At 38.3% G+C, this 15,984-nt stretch overlaps 2 protein-coding genes and 1 long non-coding RNA gene across 3 annotated transcripts; 2 read left to right on the top strand and 1 right to left on the bottom strand.

The window, feature by feature from the left end:
• The first annotated feature begins 1,343 nt into the window (after window positions 1–1,343).
• fgfbp1a (fibroblast growth factor binding protein 1a) lies at window positions 1,344–3,042 on the top strand. Its single transcript, XM_044039860.1, has 2 exons — window positions 1,344–1,443; window positions 2,139–3,042. Exon 2 carries the CDS (start codon window positions 2,160–2,162, stop codon window positions 2,781–2,783), a length of 624 nt encoding a protein of 207 aa, XP_043895795.1. The 5' UTR covers window positions 1,344–1,443; window positions 2,139–2,159; the 3' UTR covers window positions 2,784–3,042.
• Window positions 3,043–7,719: 4,677 nt separating this feature from the next.
• LOC122778194 (oocyte zinc finger protein XlCOF22-like) lies at window positions 7,720–11,542 on the top strand. The gene is made up of 3 exons (XM_044039832.1): window positions 7,720–8,007; window positions 8,902–9,306; window positions 9,936–11,542. The coding sequence occupies exons 1-3, from the start codon at window positions 7,836–7,838 to the stop codon at window positions 11,174–11,176; spliced, it is 1,818 nt and encodes a 605-aa protein (XP_043895767.1). The 5' UTR covers window positions 7,720–7,835; the 3' UTR covers window positions 11,177–11,542.
• Window positions 11,543–13,692: 2,150 nt separating this feature from the next.
• Window positions 13,693–15,569, bottom strand: LOC122778203. Its single transcript, XR_006361410.1, has 4 exons — window positions 15,528–15,569; window positions 15,335–15,430; window positions 15,131–15,189; window positions 13,693–13,724 (listed from the first exon to the last, which is right to left on the bottom strand). It is a non-coding gene; the product is annotated as an uncharacterized LOC122778203 (long non-coding RNA).
• Window positions 15,570–15,984: the final 415 nt, after the last annotated feature.

Raw genomic sequence — 15,984 nt, 5'->3', positions numbered from 1 at the left:
CCAACACTTCCAAAGTCATTATACTGACAGGACACCAGTTAGCTTTTGTTTACGTCATTAGTTTAATGGTTCACTTGCTTTTGCCATCACCACTGAGAATGTTTATGGACTGTGTTCATGTTTGTTAATTCTTGTGAACAGAGAAGACAAATTTCATGACAAATTCATGCAGAAAACCTGGACATTCCAAAGGGTTCACATACTTGTTGGTGGACTCTTTCCTGTATACTATGTTTTTTTTACTCCAGATGTTCTCTTGTCTCCACAGAATCACATGTCTGACGAGTGTCTTCTCACGTCTGAGTAGAGTGGACAGGACTGCAGTCAATCATGTGAGACAAAAACAGGGATTAAACCAAACTGTTTAATAATATTTGTCTTTATGTTTGTTCCCATGTATATAATACACCACTACATATGTTACCTTGAATATTACAGTACATTTGTCATAATTATGGTTTAAAACAGTGACCATTTCTTTGCAGGCTTGTTTGAAATACTCAAATAAGTAAATAAATGAGTTATAAAACAGTGAATGACTTCTCAGAATTCGGACAGTTTTTATATGGTTTCCTCTTCAGTATAATATACTGTATCATAAATTTGAAAAAGATAATAGATAAGATAATATTCTCTATTAATCCCATATTTTCATGCACTTCCTTTTTTATCTAAGAAATAAAAGCAATAATCCTTCCGTGAACATGAGGAAGTCAATCTATTAAAAACATCAAGTCTGTGCTTTATTTACTGTTTTATATGATAACAATAATCTGCTATACTGTGTTTAACCTTTAGGTGTCCCTGTCGCCTCATGTTTCTGATCATTGTCTCATGCAGGGACATCTGGCATGTTTCAGGACACATCAGGTCTTTGTGTGTGTGTGTGTATTTGACACACTGTAGCACCAGATGGTCCAGTGAACGTCTCCAAAGACCCAGTCGCCTTAAACGTTAACATGAAGCAGTCTGTGTCTGAGACGACAGATTCCCAGTGAGTCGTGATAATTCATCATAAATCCACGTTAACACTTAGTAAAGTAAAGTAATTGCTCTCGGGAGCGTGCACGGTGAAACGGTGAGTGACTCGATTTCACTGATTTAAATGACTATGTAACTCTCGATGGTGTGTTTGGAAAAACTGGATCACAGTGTTCCAGTGTTTCATGATGGTTTCAAAAATGAGTTTGGACGTCTTTGTCTTTCTTTGTGATTGAATTGTTCAAATGAACGGCTTTAGAGGGAGTTAAATCGAGCTCAGATCTGTGTGTGTGTGTGCGTGCGCGTGTGTGTGTGCGTGCGCGTGCGTGCGTGCGCATGTGTGTGTGTGTGGGAGGGCTGATCCTGCAGCAGAGTCCTGCAGCTGTGCATTTACAGTAGAGGACACTTTAAACTCTCAGGTGTGAGGAGGACAAAACTGAAGTTTTACTCTGACTTGTTCAGGTGAGTCTTTTTTCTCCACCGTTATTGTCATGAGTTTACCTCTTATCCTGGGTGTCACTTAAATTTTAAACATTATATAATTACATGTGTGCACAGTGAAAGTATAATCCATGCAAATCTGCGATACTGAGATATTTAATCTTATGCTACTTTATACTTAAATATTTCACTTTTTTTGGTCACACTGCACCCGTTTGACATCTTTAAACCACAGTTATGCCAAATATTCTGAGTGTTATTGTGAATGCAGGGCTCTTATTCGTCACTTATTGAAGCTATTTCAGATTTTTCTGACTTGAGGTGTCTGAATACTCTCTTGTCAAATGTTCGACTGAAGGATTTTTGCCATTTCTTGCAGTTGCAGTCACAATGTTATTAAACTTTAACTTCAAGTCATTATTATAATCATGTTGACCTTTTACTCTGATTACTTTGACCTTGGCCGTCTCTTGATTTAATGCTTAAAATTCTGTCTGCCGCTGCCTTTTATTATATTTAATTTATTCACATCTTTTATTGAAGTGTAACTGTTTGTTCTCATGCTCCCTCTGATTTATTCCTTTTTGTCCCAATTTATCTTCCACTTAGTGACAAAACACATGTGAAGGTCTCTGAATTGTGGACAAAAACCTTGTCAGAAACTCAGGTGTTTCTTTCTTTCTCGTGATTCTAAATCCTAATTTATCCTCTCGCAGGTTTTTTGATCTGCTGATTCTATGGCTTTCTTCACCAACATCACCATCCTCCTGGTCGTGGCGTGCGTTTCCCATCAGCTGATGTTGGGCAGCTGTCAGAAGGGACAGGGGCGAAGGGGACGAGGGGGGGACAGAGGTCAACACAGGGTCACGTCAGGGCTGAAGCTGGGCCGTCAACCCAAATCTGTCTCTGCTCGTCCCGTCAAGGGGGATGTGGTCACCCGGGACAAGTCTGAGTGTACGTGGGCAGCGACGGGGGACGATGTCCTCGTCCTCGGTGCCACCTGCAAGAAGGGAGGCAGGAGGTTCAGCTGTGAGTACGTCGCCAAACCGTCCCTCTGTCCTGAATACGCGTCCAATGTGAGCACTTACTGGAGGCAGATAGTCAGAGCGATGAAGAAGCAGAGAAGCCTGTGCCAGGACGGTGAGGCTCTCATTAAGGCCGGTATGTGCAAGAGATCGGCCGCAGAAGCTCATTTCAGACTCCGTAAAGCTCAGAAGAAGACAGTCCCACCTCCACCTGCAGCTACAGCTGTCAAAACATGTCAACATGCCAACAGGAAGTTGGCAGAAGAGTACTGTAATCACTCCTGGTCGAGTTTTTGCACGCTCCTCTTCACGATGGTGCAGGATTATGATTGTTAAAGAAAAAAGCTCTTTCACATTTAAACTCCTTTTTATTATAGACTTTATATGAGCCTGTTGAAGTAAATCGTTCCCCCTCTGAATGCTTTTGGATCTTTTTGAAAGTTGCCCCAAAAATTGAAAGAAAAGACAGCATGAACCACACAAATTGCTTAAAATTGATTAAAAGTAAATACAAGTGATTTCCAAGAGATATTAACAGAATAAAAAGGTCAATAAAAGTCAAAGCAGCATTATTTACGGCACTTTTACATTTAAACTGTGTGTTTGCTGTGTATATATGGAAACCCTTCTCCAAACATGTGCACACACACTCACTCCTGCTGAAAAAGGTATTTGCTGGATGATTAGACAGCGGTCATGCTGGGTATTGACTCAGAAATGTAACCAGAGAGCGTGTGTGTGTGTGTGTGTGTGTGTGTGTGTGTGCGCTTCTTAGAACGCATTAGCCTGCATACTTTGGCACAGAGTCTCTGAATCCACACTCTCAGTGTGAAACTGTAAAAACCTTCACATGCTCCACTTGCAAAATCAAAGTCAAAGGGCAGCGGGGATTTCATGTTTTCAGCGTTTTCTCGCCTGATCAGTGGGAGATTTCCACACTTGAACTACATGAGCGCTTTGTGCGAGTCGATGAAGCAGTGGAATGAAAAGTTTAATCATTTTGCGTGGATGTAAATTCATCCGCAGTGACGTTTCAGATCAACGCTGTGGTGGCTGTATTATCCCCGAGGGTCAATTAGGGTTACAACCAGTATTCACATTAATATTATTATTGCCACAGGAATCATCATCTCAGGAAACAAATAACGTAGAATCACATCCATTAAGAATGCTGATAGCTGCAAGAATAAATGATGATTGTTCTGCCCCTGGGCAGATTGTATCGACCTGCACCTCACCTGATGTTCTTGGAGGTCAATAAGTGTGATTTTGGCAATTTTGCAAGTGATTTTTTGGCATTAAAGAGAAAGTTAGAAAAAGTTAGAACAGATAGATATGGATAGATAGATAGATAGGTAGATAGATAGATAGATAGATAGATAGATAGATAGATAGATAGATAGATAGATAGATAGATAGATAGATAGATAGATAGGGGGTGAGGGGCTGTGAGTGTATTTCCAGTAGATTAGTAGTCCTGGTAGTTAAAAGCAGAAATCAGTCTCAAAGTGAGACAATATGTTGTCACAGCAGGTCACTCGTCACACACTGGTGCTCTTAAAGGAACACACACACATTTAGTGATGACCGCAGTGGCTATATTCAGATTTTGGATGTATTTTTAATCCTTCATTTTGCACAAACTTCTTTCTAAATGTCACAAATTCAAGTAGAAACTTGGACTCATCATTTAAAACGTCTCATTGTTACCACGCACTGAAGCATGTGAGCCTAAGACTTTTCAAATGTTAATAAAGCAGACGTTGTTTTTGTTGCTTTTGTTCTTTAGGTTTCCTTGAAAAATTTGAAACTAAACCAAATAAATGTCACAAAGAAGAGATCAGTAACATCCCCCCATCGTCAGAGCAGCCTGAAGGGAGAACGACTCTTCTCTTCTCCTTCTTCTCTTGTTGATGATTTGAGCTTCATCTCCTGCTGTAACCTAATGTATCACACGCAGCTGAAATCCATCAAACTCACACTCTCAGCAGGTTGCATTCTGGGAAAGCAGAATGAAGCAATGTGGCTGCAACTGAAAGCAAATTAGAGGGCGGTCGCAAGAAAAATAAAATCACCGCGAGTGTACGTTTAGGGAGGAGAATTCCTTCAAGCAAGACTTTTACAACGGCAGCTGCTGAAAAAGACGAGCTGCACCATTTAAGCTCAGTAACGCAGCTCCTGTGAAAGCATTAAAATACCACCTGTCCTTTCTGAATTCTCAAACTTGTTACACACATAATCATACGACGGAGTCACCTCAAATAACCGAGCTGTGGAGGACTCGCAAAACAAATAGAAATGTAATAACACTCTAAATATGATAAAGATGTTATTATGATGTCGACAAATGGAAAGTTTTGACCCCGGTCCATTTCAGTGAGCGCCCACCAGGACCCGCGACTGTGCTCTGCTGTCAATACTCTGCTCCATCACAATACTAACGACGCCCAGTGAAAAGGCCTTCAGTGACCTGCTGTTAGTCCACACTGCATTCATTTTAACACCGAGAGGACGACATGTGTCGCACACGAGTCCAGATAAATGCATCAAACACAGTGTGTGTGTGTGTGTGTGTGTGAAAGATCTGTCATCATCAGAGATTCAGTGCAATCACAGTAATTACATTAATATACATCCATATCTGGTTTTATACAAACATGCTTTATTTTACTTTCCTGTGATGTTTTGATCATTGTTTTCATGCATTATTCTAACAATGATGTTTTTGTCACATTTTAATGCCGTACGATCCTTGAATGTGACATTTTGAGACATTTTTCATGCCTTATTCTACAATGTTTACGTGACATTTCTAATGCCGAAGGTTCTTTCATGCTTTTCTACATATTTTGTGCCTTATGATGTTTTTGTGACTATTCCATGGCTTATTGTACTAAGATGACCTTTTGTATGTGATGATGTGTTTATCACATTTTAATGCCTTTACTGATGTTTTTGAGACCCTATTCCAGCCTTATTATGATGACATTTTGCAACATTTTTTGTGCCTTATCGTGACATTTTTCATGCCTAATTATACTACGACTTTTTTGTTTCACATTTTTTATGCCTTATAATAATTCTTCTGCAACATTATTCATGTTATTTTGTCACATTTCAATACCGTATGATGTTTTTGAGACCCTAATTCGTCCCACTCATACAAATTTTCTTGCCTCATGATGTTTTGGTGAAATTTTTCTGCCTTGTATGTTTTTTTGTGCCTAATTATACCATTTTTGATTCCTTATCATACAATTATGTTTTTATCACCTTTTAATGCCTAATGATGTATATATAATATGTTAATATACTATATGATGATATTCTTTATGCGTTATTATCTATTTTTGGGACAATTTTAATGTTTTGGTTGCATACATTTGTATGCTTTCCTGTACAAGTTTTGCAACATTTATTGGAACATATCACATTTCATGTCACGTTTTTGCGACATGTCATGAGCCTTAGTATACGATGATGTTTTGTTTTTTGTGACATTTTTCATACCTTACAGAAGTGGCATTTTTACTGCACGTGTGTAACATATTGACAATCGTCTATCTCGGTCAATAACGATCAAGAACTTTCCCCAGTCCTCGGCTCCCTCGCGTGCTTTCTATACTTTTTGGCTTCACAGCTCTTTAAATCCTGTGTGATTTAGGTGTTTGCTTAAATCTCATCATTCCCCCTTTGTTTGCAGAGCCAACACATCCTTCCTGAGACGCCCGTGGTGAGGATGGATGGTGTGTGTGTGTGGTCTCACGAGTGGCCTGACTGCCTGTGGCTCCTGATTGGCTGAGAGATGTGGGCCTTGTTCAAGCGGAGACTATGGAAAACACAACCAGGCACCAATGATACTAAGGAGATTTGGCACAGTGTGTGTGTGTGTGTGTGTGTGCAAACAATCCAGATTACACACTGGTATGAATACGTCTGCATGTGTGTGTGTGTGAATGGGTGTTTGGGTCATAAAGAGCTTTACTTAGATTACAGAGAAATGATGGGATTTAACAAAACAACACAAATATGGCATTGTTAGCATGAAATGATAATGATGAGTGTGTGTAGTGGGTTGTGACCAAAGAAAACTCTGCCCTCCTCCAGTTCTCTGGGTGCAGCTACGAGTGGCCCACACTGACAAACAACTTGAAAGCCCCTTCTTCGAAAGAGAGACGAGTAAACAATAAAATTAGAGCTGAGAGTCAAGAAAAATCACTGAAGTGGAAAAATAATTTCTTCTTCTTTTTTGGTGGGTTTAATGTGACACTGCAGGCTCTTTCACAGCATCTTCCCGCAGTGGAAGTGAGCATCCAGCACAGCGAGTGATTTATGACCCACAGAGTTCACAGCCACTGGCTACATAAGCGCTGAATCATGCTTGTATTGATTAGTAACAACCAACAAAAAACCCTGCAAAATAATACTGATGTTGTTGGAAAATTCACCTGGATTCTTTAAAGTGTTTATTTAAAGACATAGATCTTGTGTCCAGGGGCTCATATTTACATTCAGTGAACACATCATTGAAACCATTAAAACACAATCCATGTCAAAACTAGTGTATATGGCTATTTGTTCAATTCAATTTTATGGATATAGCACTGATTCATAACATGCATAATCTCAAGGCACTTTACATCGTAAGGTTACAGTTCTTATAGCTGGATGGGGTAGGAGAGAGGAGAGAAAGGAGGGGGAAAGGGAAGGGGGTTAGTGAAGGAGAGGTGGGAGAAAAGAAAAATGGAATGGAGAGAAGATAGAGACCAGGGATGGTTGTGTAACAGGTGTATTTCAAGAATCAATAACATGACAATTAGTCAGGCCGATTTGTATTAAATCTTGAACTGAAGGCCGATTTTAACAACTAATGGCACTTGATTATCATAATATAATTCGATTTTGAAGATAATATTCTGTTATCCTGATCGAACAGACTCTCCAAAGCCATTCTGCAAACATAAACTACACTAAGTTAAACGTACATTCTCGTGTGCAAATGAATCCATGAAATGGATGGACCGCAAACCCAATGTTGAGAAAGAAATTATCCACTATGACACCAACATTACAGGCCTAAAAAACAAAAAAGCAAAAAGTATTTATGTTCATATCTGACTATTTATTTGTGTATATATTTATATATATGGAATTGGTCCATATAAATACATATCTACATGTACGTAAACACATAATACGTACTGTTGGATTACTTCCGCTTTTTATTGTTTTACTTCCGGATTAGCGGCGGCGGTGGCGGAAGTCAAACGGAAGCTAGTATAGCATAGCAGCGCTATCTCCGTACTCTCCACGCGAACATACAAAGTGGAAACACGCTGATGTGTTCGTGTGTCGCGGGTAAATATTCCAGTTGTTGACCGAGCAGCGATGTATTCGCGTCAGCATTTGAGCGATTTAATCGCCGAGCGACTAACTGCTGCTGCGGAAGAAATATTCAGAGCCTTCGAACAAACGATCGTCGAGTACGAGGACGAAGCGAATCGTCAGCGCAGACAGTTGGAGATCGTCTGTAAACCTCGAGTAAAGTTACAACGAATAGGTCAGTAAAAACCACAATGGTCTTTTAATTAGTAAAGTAATGTAAAAGTGTCTAATTTCACTGTGCTTTCTCCATCCACATAACAATAGTTTAAGTCATTTTACTAAACGGAGAGAACAAAACATGAAGATATTAATTGTAGAGCTGAACAATTATTCGATTAACCGATTATTAATTGATTACTAAATGAATCGGTTTGAAGCTTTTTTCAGTATTATAAGTTTTGATTGTTTCAGCGTCTTAAAAGTTAATATAGTCTTAGTTTCTTTGCTTCATAAAACAAAGGAATCATTAAAAACGGAATCATTTTGGTTTGTGGACAAAACGAGATGGATTTTCAAACACTGATCGATATTTTTTTAACGTTTTCTGTCAATTTTGGACCAAACGATTACTCGTGAAAATAGTTGACAGATTCATTGATTATGAAAATAATAGTTAGTTGCAGCTCTAATAAATTGTAGAAAAGAAGTTTTAAATCATTTCATATTCACAAGGTTTTGACCAAACCGAAAATAAAAAAAATGTAAACATAACATTTAAATCAGTAGAATGAAGTGCATAGAATACTAGAAACTAAATGTAAAGTGTTGTCTTTAGAGAAAGTACATTGAGTTAATGTTAATCTTTAACTTTAACACTGAGCTGCATTACTATTGTGAAAGAACATTTTGGTTTATTAACAGCCTGTAAATGTACAGTTCAGACACAATGTTTAAAATGAGGATTAAGTATGGACCTGTAAACTCTCCAGAGTCTTAACTTTGTAAAGTTCACATGACCTTTGAAGGTAAGACTGGTCCCAAACTGGTCTCCATGTCCTCAACAGAGCTCACATCTTCCACCCTTTGGACTAAAATGGTCATGTTGTAATGTAGCTCTCTGTGTCTGCAGAGCTTCCACAGCAGCATGTCTCTAAAGAGGAGGAGCTTCTCACAGAGCAGCAGCTCTGTAACCAGGAGAGGAACTTCAGTCTGGACCAAGAGGAACCAGAGTCTCTACAGATTAAAGAGGAGCAGGAGGCAATCTGCACCGGTCACGAGGGAGAACAAGTTGAAGTGAAGCAGGAGGCTGATGCATCAGTGTTGACTCCTGATCATGAGGAAAGTTATCCTGTGGAAGCAGAACCACACAGTGACCACCAGCTCATCTCTCACAGCTCTGCTGTAGCTGAGAGTCAAGATCAGACGGGAAGTCGCCATGTGGAGAAAAACATCATTGAACACGAGGAGGATGTGGATCCGCAGCGCAGACTGTTCCATGTGAAGTGGGGCCCTGTAATAAAGTTACACAGGACAGGTCTGTACAGCCAGAATTTGGCTTCTGTTTTTCACCACGACTAGATACAATGAAGACAATTAATTGCAATAAAAACAAAAATCCAACATGTAGTACTTAAGTAAATAACCATTAAATAACTTTTGAATTTTCTGAATCAAAACTTCAGCTGGTGGCAATGGATTATTCTGGAATAGATACATTATCTTAACTATTGACTGATACTGTTGTGTCCTCTACCATGGGTTCATAGTTATAAATCTAATTTTGACCTAATTTCTATTTCCAAGTAAGTAAACTGATCTACCACTTTGAATTGGAGAGCTTCACTAATTAGATTTTCCACCTCTTTTCTCATCGAGTTGTAAAAACCAAGGTGGTCTTGTTGTTGATTGTATATTCTGAGATGCCACCAAATGATAATGATTAACTGGACGGGATGCTTTTTACTAAGATGTGAAATAAACGCGATTATATCATCAGCATAAAGTGCTAGTTTGTGTTCTTCCCACTATTTCTGTATGTGCTCGTCCAGCTCTTGTTAATGGTGATGTTATTCCCTTTATCATAGTTGTTTTAATTGTTGAAACTACACCTCAATTGTTTTATCGTTAAATTGTTGTTGTTGTTGTTGTTGTTTGTGTCTGTAGAGCTTCCACAGCAGCACGTCTGTAAAGAGGTCGAGGTTCTCGCTAAACAGCAGCTCTCTAACCAGGAGAGGAATGCCAGTCTGGACCAAGAAGAACCAGAGTCTCTGATGAAAGAAGAGCAGGAGGAAATCGCCACCGTTCATGAACGTGAACAGCTTGAACTGACGCAGGAGGCTGATGCATCATTGTTGACCCCTGATAATGAAGAAGGTGATCACATGGCACAAGCAGAATCAGACAGTGACCATCAGCTCCTCTCTCACAGCTCGCCTGTAGCTGAGAGTCAAGTTCAGACAGGAAGTAACCATGTTGACACTGTGTCTAATAGAAAAGCTGAGTCAAAGTCACGCAAGAGAAATGACAGGAACAAAGTAGACAACTGTCACACATCAAAGATTGGTAAAAAGTCTTTAAAATGTGATCCTTGTGGAAAAAGATTTGCTTATGAGTCTAAACTTGTTCTGCATATGAGAGTCCACACAGGAGAGAAACCATTTCCTTGCACGACATGTGCTAAACGTTTTAGAACCAAATTGAAATTGATTTTTCACATGAGAACTCACACAGGTGAGAAGCCTTATTCCTGTGAAACATGTGGAAAGTGTTTTAGTCAAAGTTCGCATTTGATGGTCCATGAAAGAACTCACACAGGTGAGAAGCCATATTCCTGTAAAACATGTGGAAAGTCCTTTAATCAAAACTCATATTTGATAGTCCATGAAAGAATGCACACAGGTGACAAACCATTTTCCTGTGTAACGTGTGGAAAGTGTTTTAATCAAAGTTCACATTTGGTAGTCCATGAAAGAACTCACACAGGTGACAAACCATTTTCCTGTCAAACATGTGGAAAGTGTTTTAAACAAAGTTGGAGTTTGCGCCTGCACCAGAGAATTCACACTGGTGAGAGACCATATTCGTGTAAAGAATGTGGAAAGTGTTTTACGCAAAGTTCGTATTTGAGAGTCCATGAGAAAGGTCACTCAGTTGAGAAGCCATATTCCTGTGAAACGTGTGGAAAGTGTTTTAGACACCGTTGGAGTTTGAGACTCCATCAGAGAATTCACACAGTTGAGAGGCCATATTCGTGTAAAACATGTGGAAAGTGTTTTAAGCAAAGTTCATATTTGAGAGTCCATGAAAAAAGTCACTCAGCTGAGAAGCCATATTCCTGTGACACGTGTGGAAAGTGTTTTAAGAGACGTTCATGTTTGTTAACTCACAAAAAAACCTCACACTAGTGATATTCCTTTGAAAGTTGTTCATTCTAAGGTATAATTTGATAAAGCACAAAATAACTCATAAAAGGCCTTGCAACATTTGTAAGAACTGCTTTGGGCGTAAACTTACTCGCACCACACCCGAGGAAACTCTGCACACCTCAGGAAAAATGCACTTCAGGGATTATCAAGATACGTAGTAATTGTGTTTCCATAGAATATTTGTGAGGCAGACTTCACGCTGAGGAGACTTCACAGTATCTATGTTCATTATTGTTCATCAACAATATCTTCAAATGTAACAGAAATGATGTGACCGTGTGGACTTAAAGGAACGATTAAAGCAGTGTGGAGATACTGACATTGAATTAAAGACCAGTTTAATGACTTTGGTTTTTAAAGCTTATATTGATATTTATATATCTAGATTTTGTTAATGTTCACAGATCAGTGACAGAGCTTCATTTGTTTTCTATATTTGACTCTTTGTTGTATGTGCTCGTAGCCTCCACTACGGAAACCCGTGTTCATTATAAACTTTGCTGCCACCTTGTGGTGCAACTTCAACCAAGCGAGGTCACTTCCCTTCCACTTATCCGAGAATGCAATTTGTTTGACACCAGTTCCCACCGTGGTTTGGTGGATGTCTTTATATGAGTCAGCAAATGTCTAATGGCGTCCCATTACTTATTGATCACCGACAGCCGTACGGCAATTTAGTCGGGATCAGCAGTTCATTGGTAATTAATGAGAGCTGGCGTGTGACTACGTGCTCAATAATTCTTTATTGTATTTTCTCAGCAGCGTTTAACACACAGCGTGAGCACGATGTAAACAACTGGCCATAATGTTTACATCAGGCAAGGAATTCAGTGAATACGAGTGAAATGCAAAAAAAACCCATTTAACTTATTTCAAACAATGCAGAAATCAGACTGTTTATTTTATTAGACAGTTTTGATGAAATAATATTCAACATGAGACAAAAATGACAGCTCCACTCAATCTATTCTTTATAAATAAGTAACTAAGTCAAAATCACAATGTAAAGTTAGAAATAAGTGAATGAAAAAGACTGCGCATGTGTCTCACAGCGCCTCGTTGTTCACTGCTGCCCAACAACATTAATCATTGCCACCACAGAGGTAGAGTAAAGCCTTCTGGTAGTCTCCACTCGTGTCCTCCTGCCAAAACACAGCAGACAGAATCAGGATTTTTATTTGTCATAACATTCACAAGTTTTGGAAATGTTTTTGTTAGTTTTAGTTTGTTTCTTTTATGTAATATGTAGTGTTTGACTTTATTCTCGAAAGATTATGACTTAACTCTCGTAATATTACGACTTTACTCATAATTTTACGAACTTTATTCTTGAAAGATTCCGACTTTATTCTCGAAAGATTACGACTTTACTCTCGTAATATTAAGACTTTACTCCCTAAAGATTCCAACTTTATTCTCGTAATATTACGATTTTACTCATAATGTTTTGACTTCATTCTGGAAAGATTATGACTTTATTCTCATAATCTTACAATTTAATTACGATTTTATTCTCAAAAGATTACAACTTTATTCTCATAATTTTACGACTTTATTCTCATAATTGTACGACTTAATTCTCATAATTTTACGACTTTATTCTCATAATTGTACAACTTTATTCTCATAATGTTACGACTTTATTCTCGAAAGGTTCGTTTGGCCTTAATACCCCGTTGTAATCTCCAACGTTATAGTTTAAAGTCATGTTAAATTTGCGAAACAAGATCAGCAAAGAGAAGAAAAGGAGACATACGTGTGTGCCAACAACAACAACTCAGACCAAATGTGCAGAATGGTCCATGAATCCCTAACAGTCGAAGCAGCACTTCATAACAAACCAGCTGTGTTAATACAGCTAATTTACTGCCCATCAACGCTCAGAGATTTACTGTTTGTTCTGTGTCGACACTCACCGTCCACTTTATTAGGTACACCTGTACAATATCAAGGCGAATTATCCCAAATTTCCAGTTAATTCTCATTCATTCCCATTAATTCCAAAATTTCCCGTGGAAAGTTTCCAATTTGGATTATTTCCAAAATCCCTAAACTAAATTTTCCATGGAAATTTACAGAAAAAAAAGAAAGAAAATAGTGTCATTTAGTTTAAGTAGAGGTAAAAAAACAAGGTTTGAAATCTACTAAACCTGTAAAAAAAATAGATCTAATATAACGACATTTTACTGCATCTGGGTTTTTTTTTTATCTATTCAGGGATTTTGTCTTTGAGGGACTGTAATCCATCTTCTCTGTGGGAACATCTGGCCCCAGGAGAGCAGATGAATTCACTTCAGCGAGCGAGAGTCTGAACAAGGTGTTTAACGTAAATCACTGAGCTTCACTCTGTCACAGGTTATCACCCCCCCAGGCTCAGATTATGTTTAATGCTCGTGAGTCGTACCTGGACGGTGGTGTACAGAGACTGTCCGTACGTCTTCTTGAAACAGGCTCTGATGTCCAGCATGTCCACCTCACTCCTGGACACCATGATCCTCATCAGGGCGTCGTCGTCAGTCCCCGCGCGCTGCAAACAGAAGTGAAATAAAAACCCGTTTTACAGAGTTGTAACGCAGTCGTTTAAATGGAGATGACTAAATAGTCATTTTCTTTCATCATGCTGAATTAATCCCAGTGATGTTATGACTCTAAATCACTTGAATCGGCTCTATGAGCACAGACACAGTGTTAATCTACTCATAACTGTGTTCAGCACATTTAAGGAAACCAGGAAGTTGTTTCAGTTTCCCATATTATTATTCGTGATCACAGCAAGAAGCGGCGGACTTGGAGATTTGTGACGCGGTCATGGAAAAATGCAGATTTAGACCAGCAAACTCCAGGTCTTTTTTTGTTTTTTTTTGTGAGAACTAAATATTAATTCTAGGTTCCCTCTAAGACAATTTTGGGATGAATTGAGTTGCATTGTTTACATTGACGTAAACATCCACCTGGAACTGCACGGTCACAGCAATGAAATCCAAACCGTCAGTAAAGAAGCCTGCCTCTCATTAATCTGCTGGGGCTGCCAGTGGCTCGTTGGAAGGGTGAGTTCTCTTTCAACTCAAAGGCTGTGGGTTTGATTCCTTGCTCTGCTTGTCTACATGCTGATGTGTCCATGAAAGATGAGTGATGAGAGATAAATATGAATGAGTGAATGGCAAAACTGGTGTAAATCCAAATGCCTCTCAGTGATAATGATGATTCCTTGTAGTGCCACGGTTTTTTTTTTTTTTTTTAAATTATAATAGTAGCTCATTCCCAGATTAAAATGAAATTAAATCATACTATCTCTGTCCTTCACTGCAGCTTTGTTTACTCTGTACGAGAGCGACAGCTGTATGTACAGTATATATAGTAGAACCCATGCACGTTATACATAACATTATGGAAAATTTCATTTCTTTCAAGGATAAAGTCATAGAAAATCAGAATATTATGTTTTTTGTATCATTATTTAATGAATGTATTATTAATAATAATAAATAGCAGCAGAACGCGGATGTAACCAGCTACCAGCTGCCATCTCCTCCACCATGAGAGATGATTTCCTCCAAGTCTGTGTGATTATTTCTTTTCAAACCAGTTTCTTTCGCGATCTCCGTCACAAAAGTCTTGGTGCTGATGATAATGTGATGCTTTTAGATGCGAAAGATACAAGAAGTATTTCCTGGTATTTGTGAAGCTGAAACCAAGATATAACTATGACGCAAAATGCTCTGTGTTCCTCATCTTCACTGCAGCTGATTATCTACGAGTTTGCTTGAATAATAATCAGAACTTTATTCTCAAAAGACTCATTTTACTTTGTTCAGTCTCCTTCCCTAATACTCTGTCGTATTATTCCTATGTCATGGCCAAATTTGAGTCTATTATCAATTATTTTATCAAACAATGTACTGTAAAACTGTGTTGAAAAGGAAAGTTACTAACCCTCATGGATCTGTAAAGGCTTTCAGCAAAATATTCTGGGACACTTCTGGCGCATTTTGCTGTGGAGGAAAGCAAACAAGAGTTGTCTCATTAGTGCAGATATTTGTTTTCTGTCAAGATTTCATGCTATACATATTTTTCATCAGAGAGAGAAACTCAAGTTTGTCTTTGTGTCTTATTTGTGATCAAACTCATGTGTCTTACCAACAGCAAGCAGTAAGTTCTCTAAATTCCCGATTGTCTCCCCTTTAATGCTGTCCTCGATGTCAGAGCCACAGAGTTTCCTGTAGACGTCAAAAACTACAAGAAAACAGAAACAAACAGACCAAAAGAAATATTATTTATTAATTAGAAAATTCTATGACTCCAATGACTTTTTTGTCGAATTGTGAACTACCTTTTTATTGTGTGTCGTCCAAAATGTGACAAAAAAGTCATAGTATAGTATGTCGTACAAAATGTGACAAAAAAGTCATAGAAAATGTCGTCCAAAATGTGACAAAAAGTCATAGAAAATGTGTCCAAAATGTGACAAAAGTCATAGTATAGTATGTCGTCCAAAATGTGACAAAAAGTCATAGTATAGTATGTCGTCAAAATGTGACAAAAAGTCATAGTATATCGTCCAAAATGTGACAAAAAAGTCAGAGTATACTATGTCGTCCAAAATTGCACAAAAAAGTCAATGTATAGTATGTCATCCAAAATATGACAAAAAAGTCATAATATAGTATGTCATCCAAAATGTGACAAAAAAGTCAAAATATAGTATGTCGTACAAAATGTGACAAAAAAGTCATAGTATAGTATGTCGTCCAAAATGTTACAAAAAAGTCGTAGTATAGCATGTCGTC

Source organism: Solea senegalensis, linkage group LG12, assembly GCF_019176455.1.
Source record: "Solea senegalensis isolate Sse05_10M linkage group LG12, IFAPA_SoseM_1, whole genome shotgun sequence".
Classification (NCBI taxonomy): domain Eukaryota; kingdom Metazoa; phylum Chordata; class Actinopteri; order Pleuronectiformes; family Soleidae; genus Solea; species Solea senegalensis.
The sequence above is the reverse complement of the archived record's forward strand: the minus strand, read 5'-3'. Positions and strand labels throughout refer to the sequence as shown.

Bases quoted from the DNA above. Each gene is read 5' to 3' on its own strand.
- fgfbp1a (XM_044039860.1), top strand. From the start codon at position 2,160: ATGGCTTTCTTCACCAACATCACCATCCTCCTGGTCGTGGCGTGCGTT.
- LOC122778194 (XM_044039832.1), top strand. From the start codon at position 7,836: ATGTATTCGCGTCAGCATTTGAGCGATTTAATCGCCGAGCGACTAACT. The intron at 8,008-8,901 runs GTCAGTAAAAAC...CTGTGTCTGCAG, and splicing joins AGTAAAGTTACAACGAATAG to AGCTTCCACAGCAGCATGTC. The intron at 9,307-9,935 runs GTCTGTACAGCC...TTGTGTCTGTAG, and splicing joins AATAAAGTTACACAGGACAG to AGCTTCCACAGCAGCACGTC.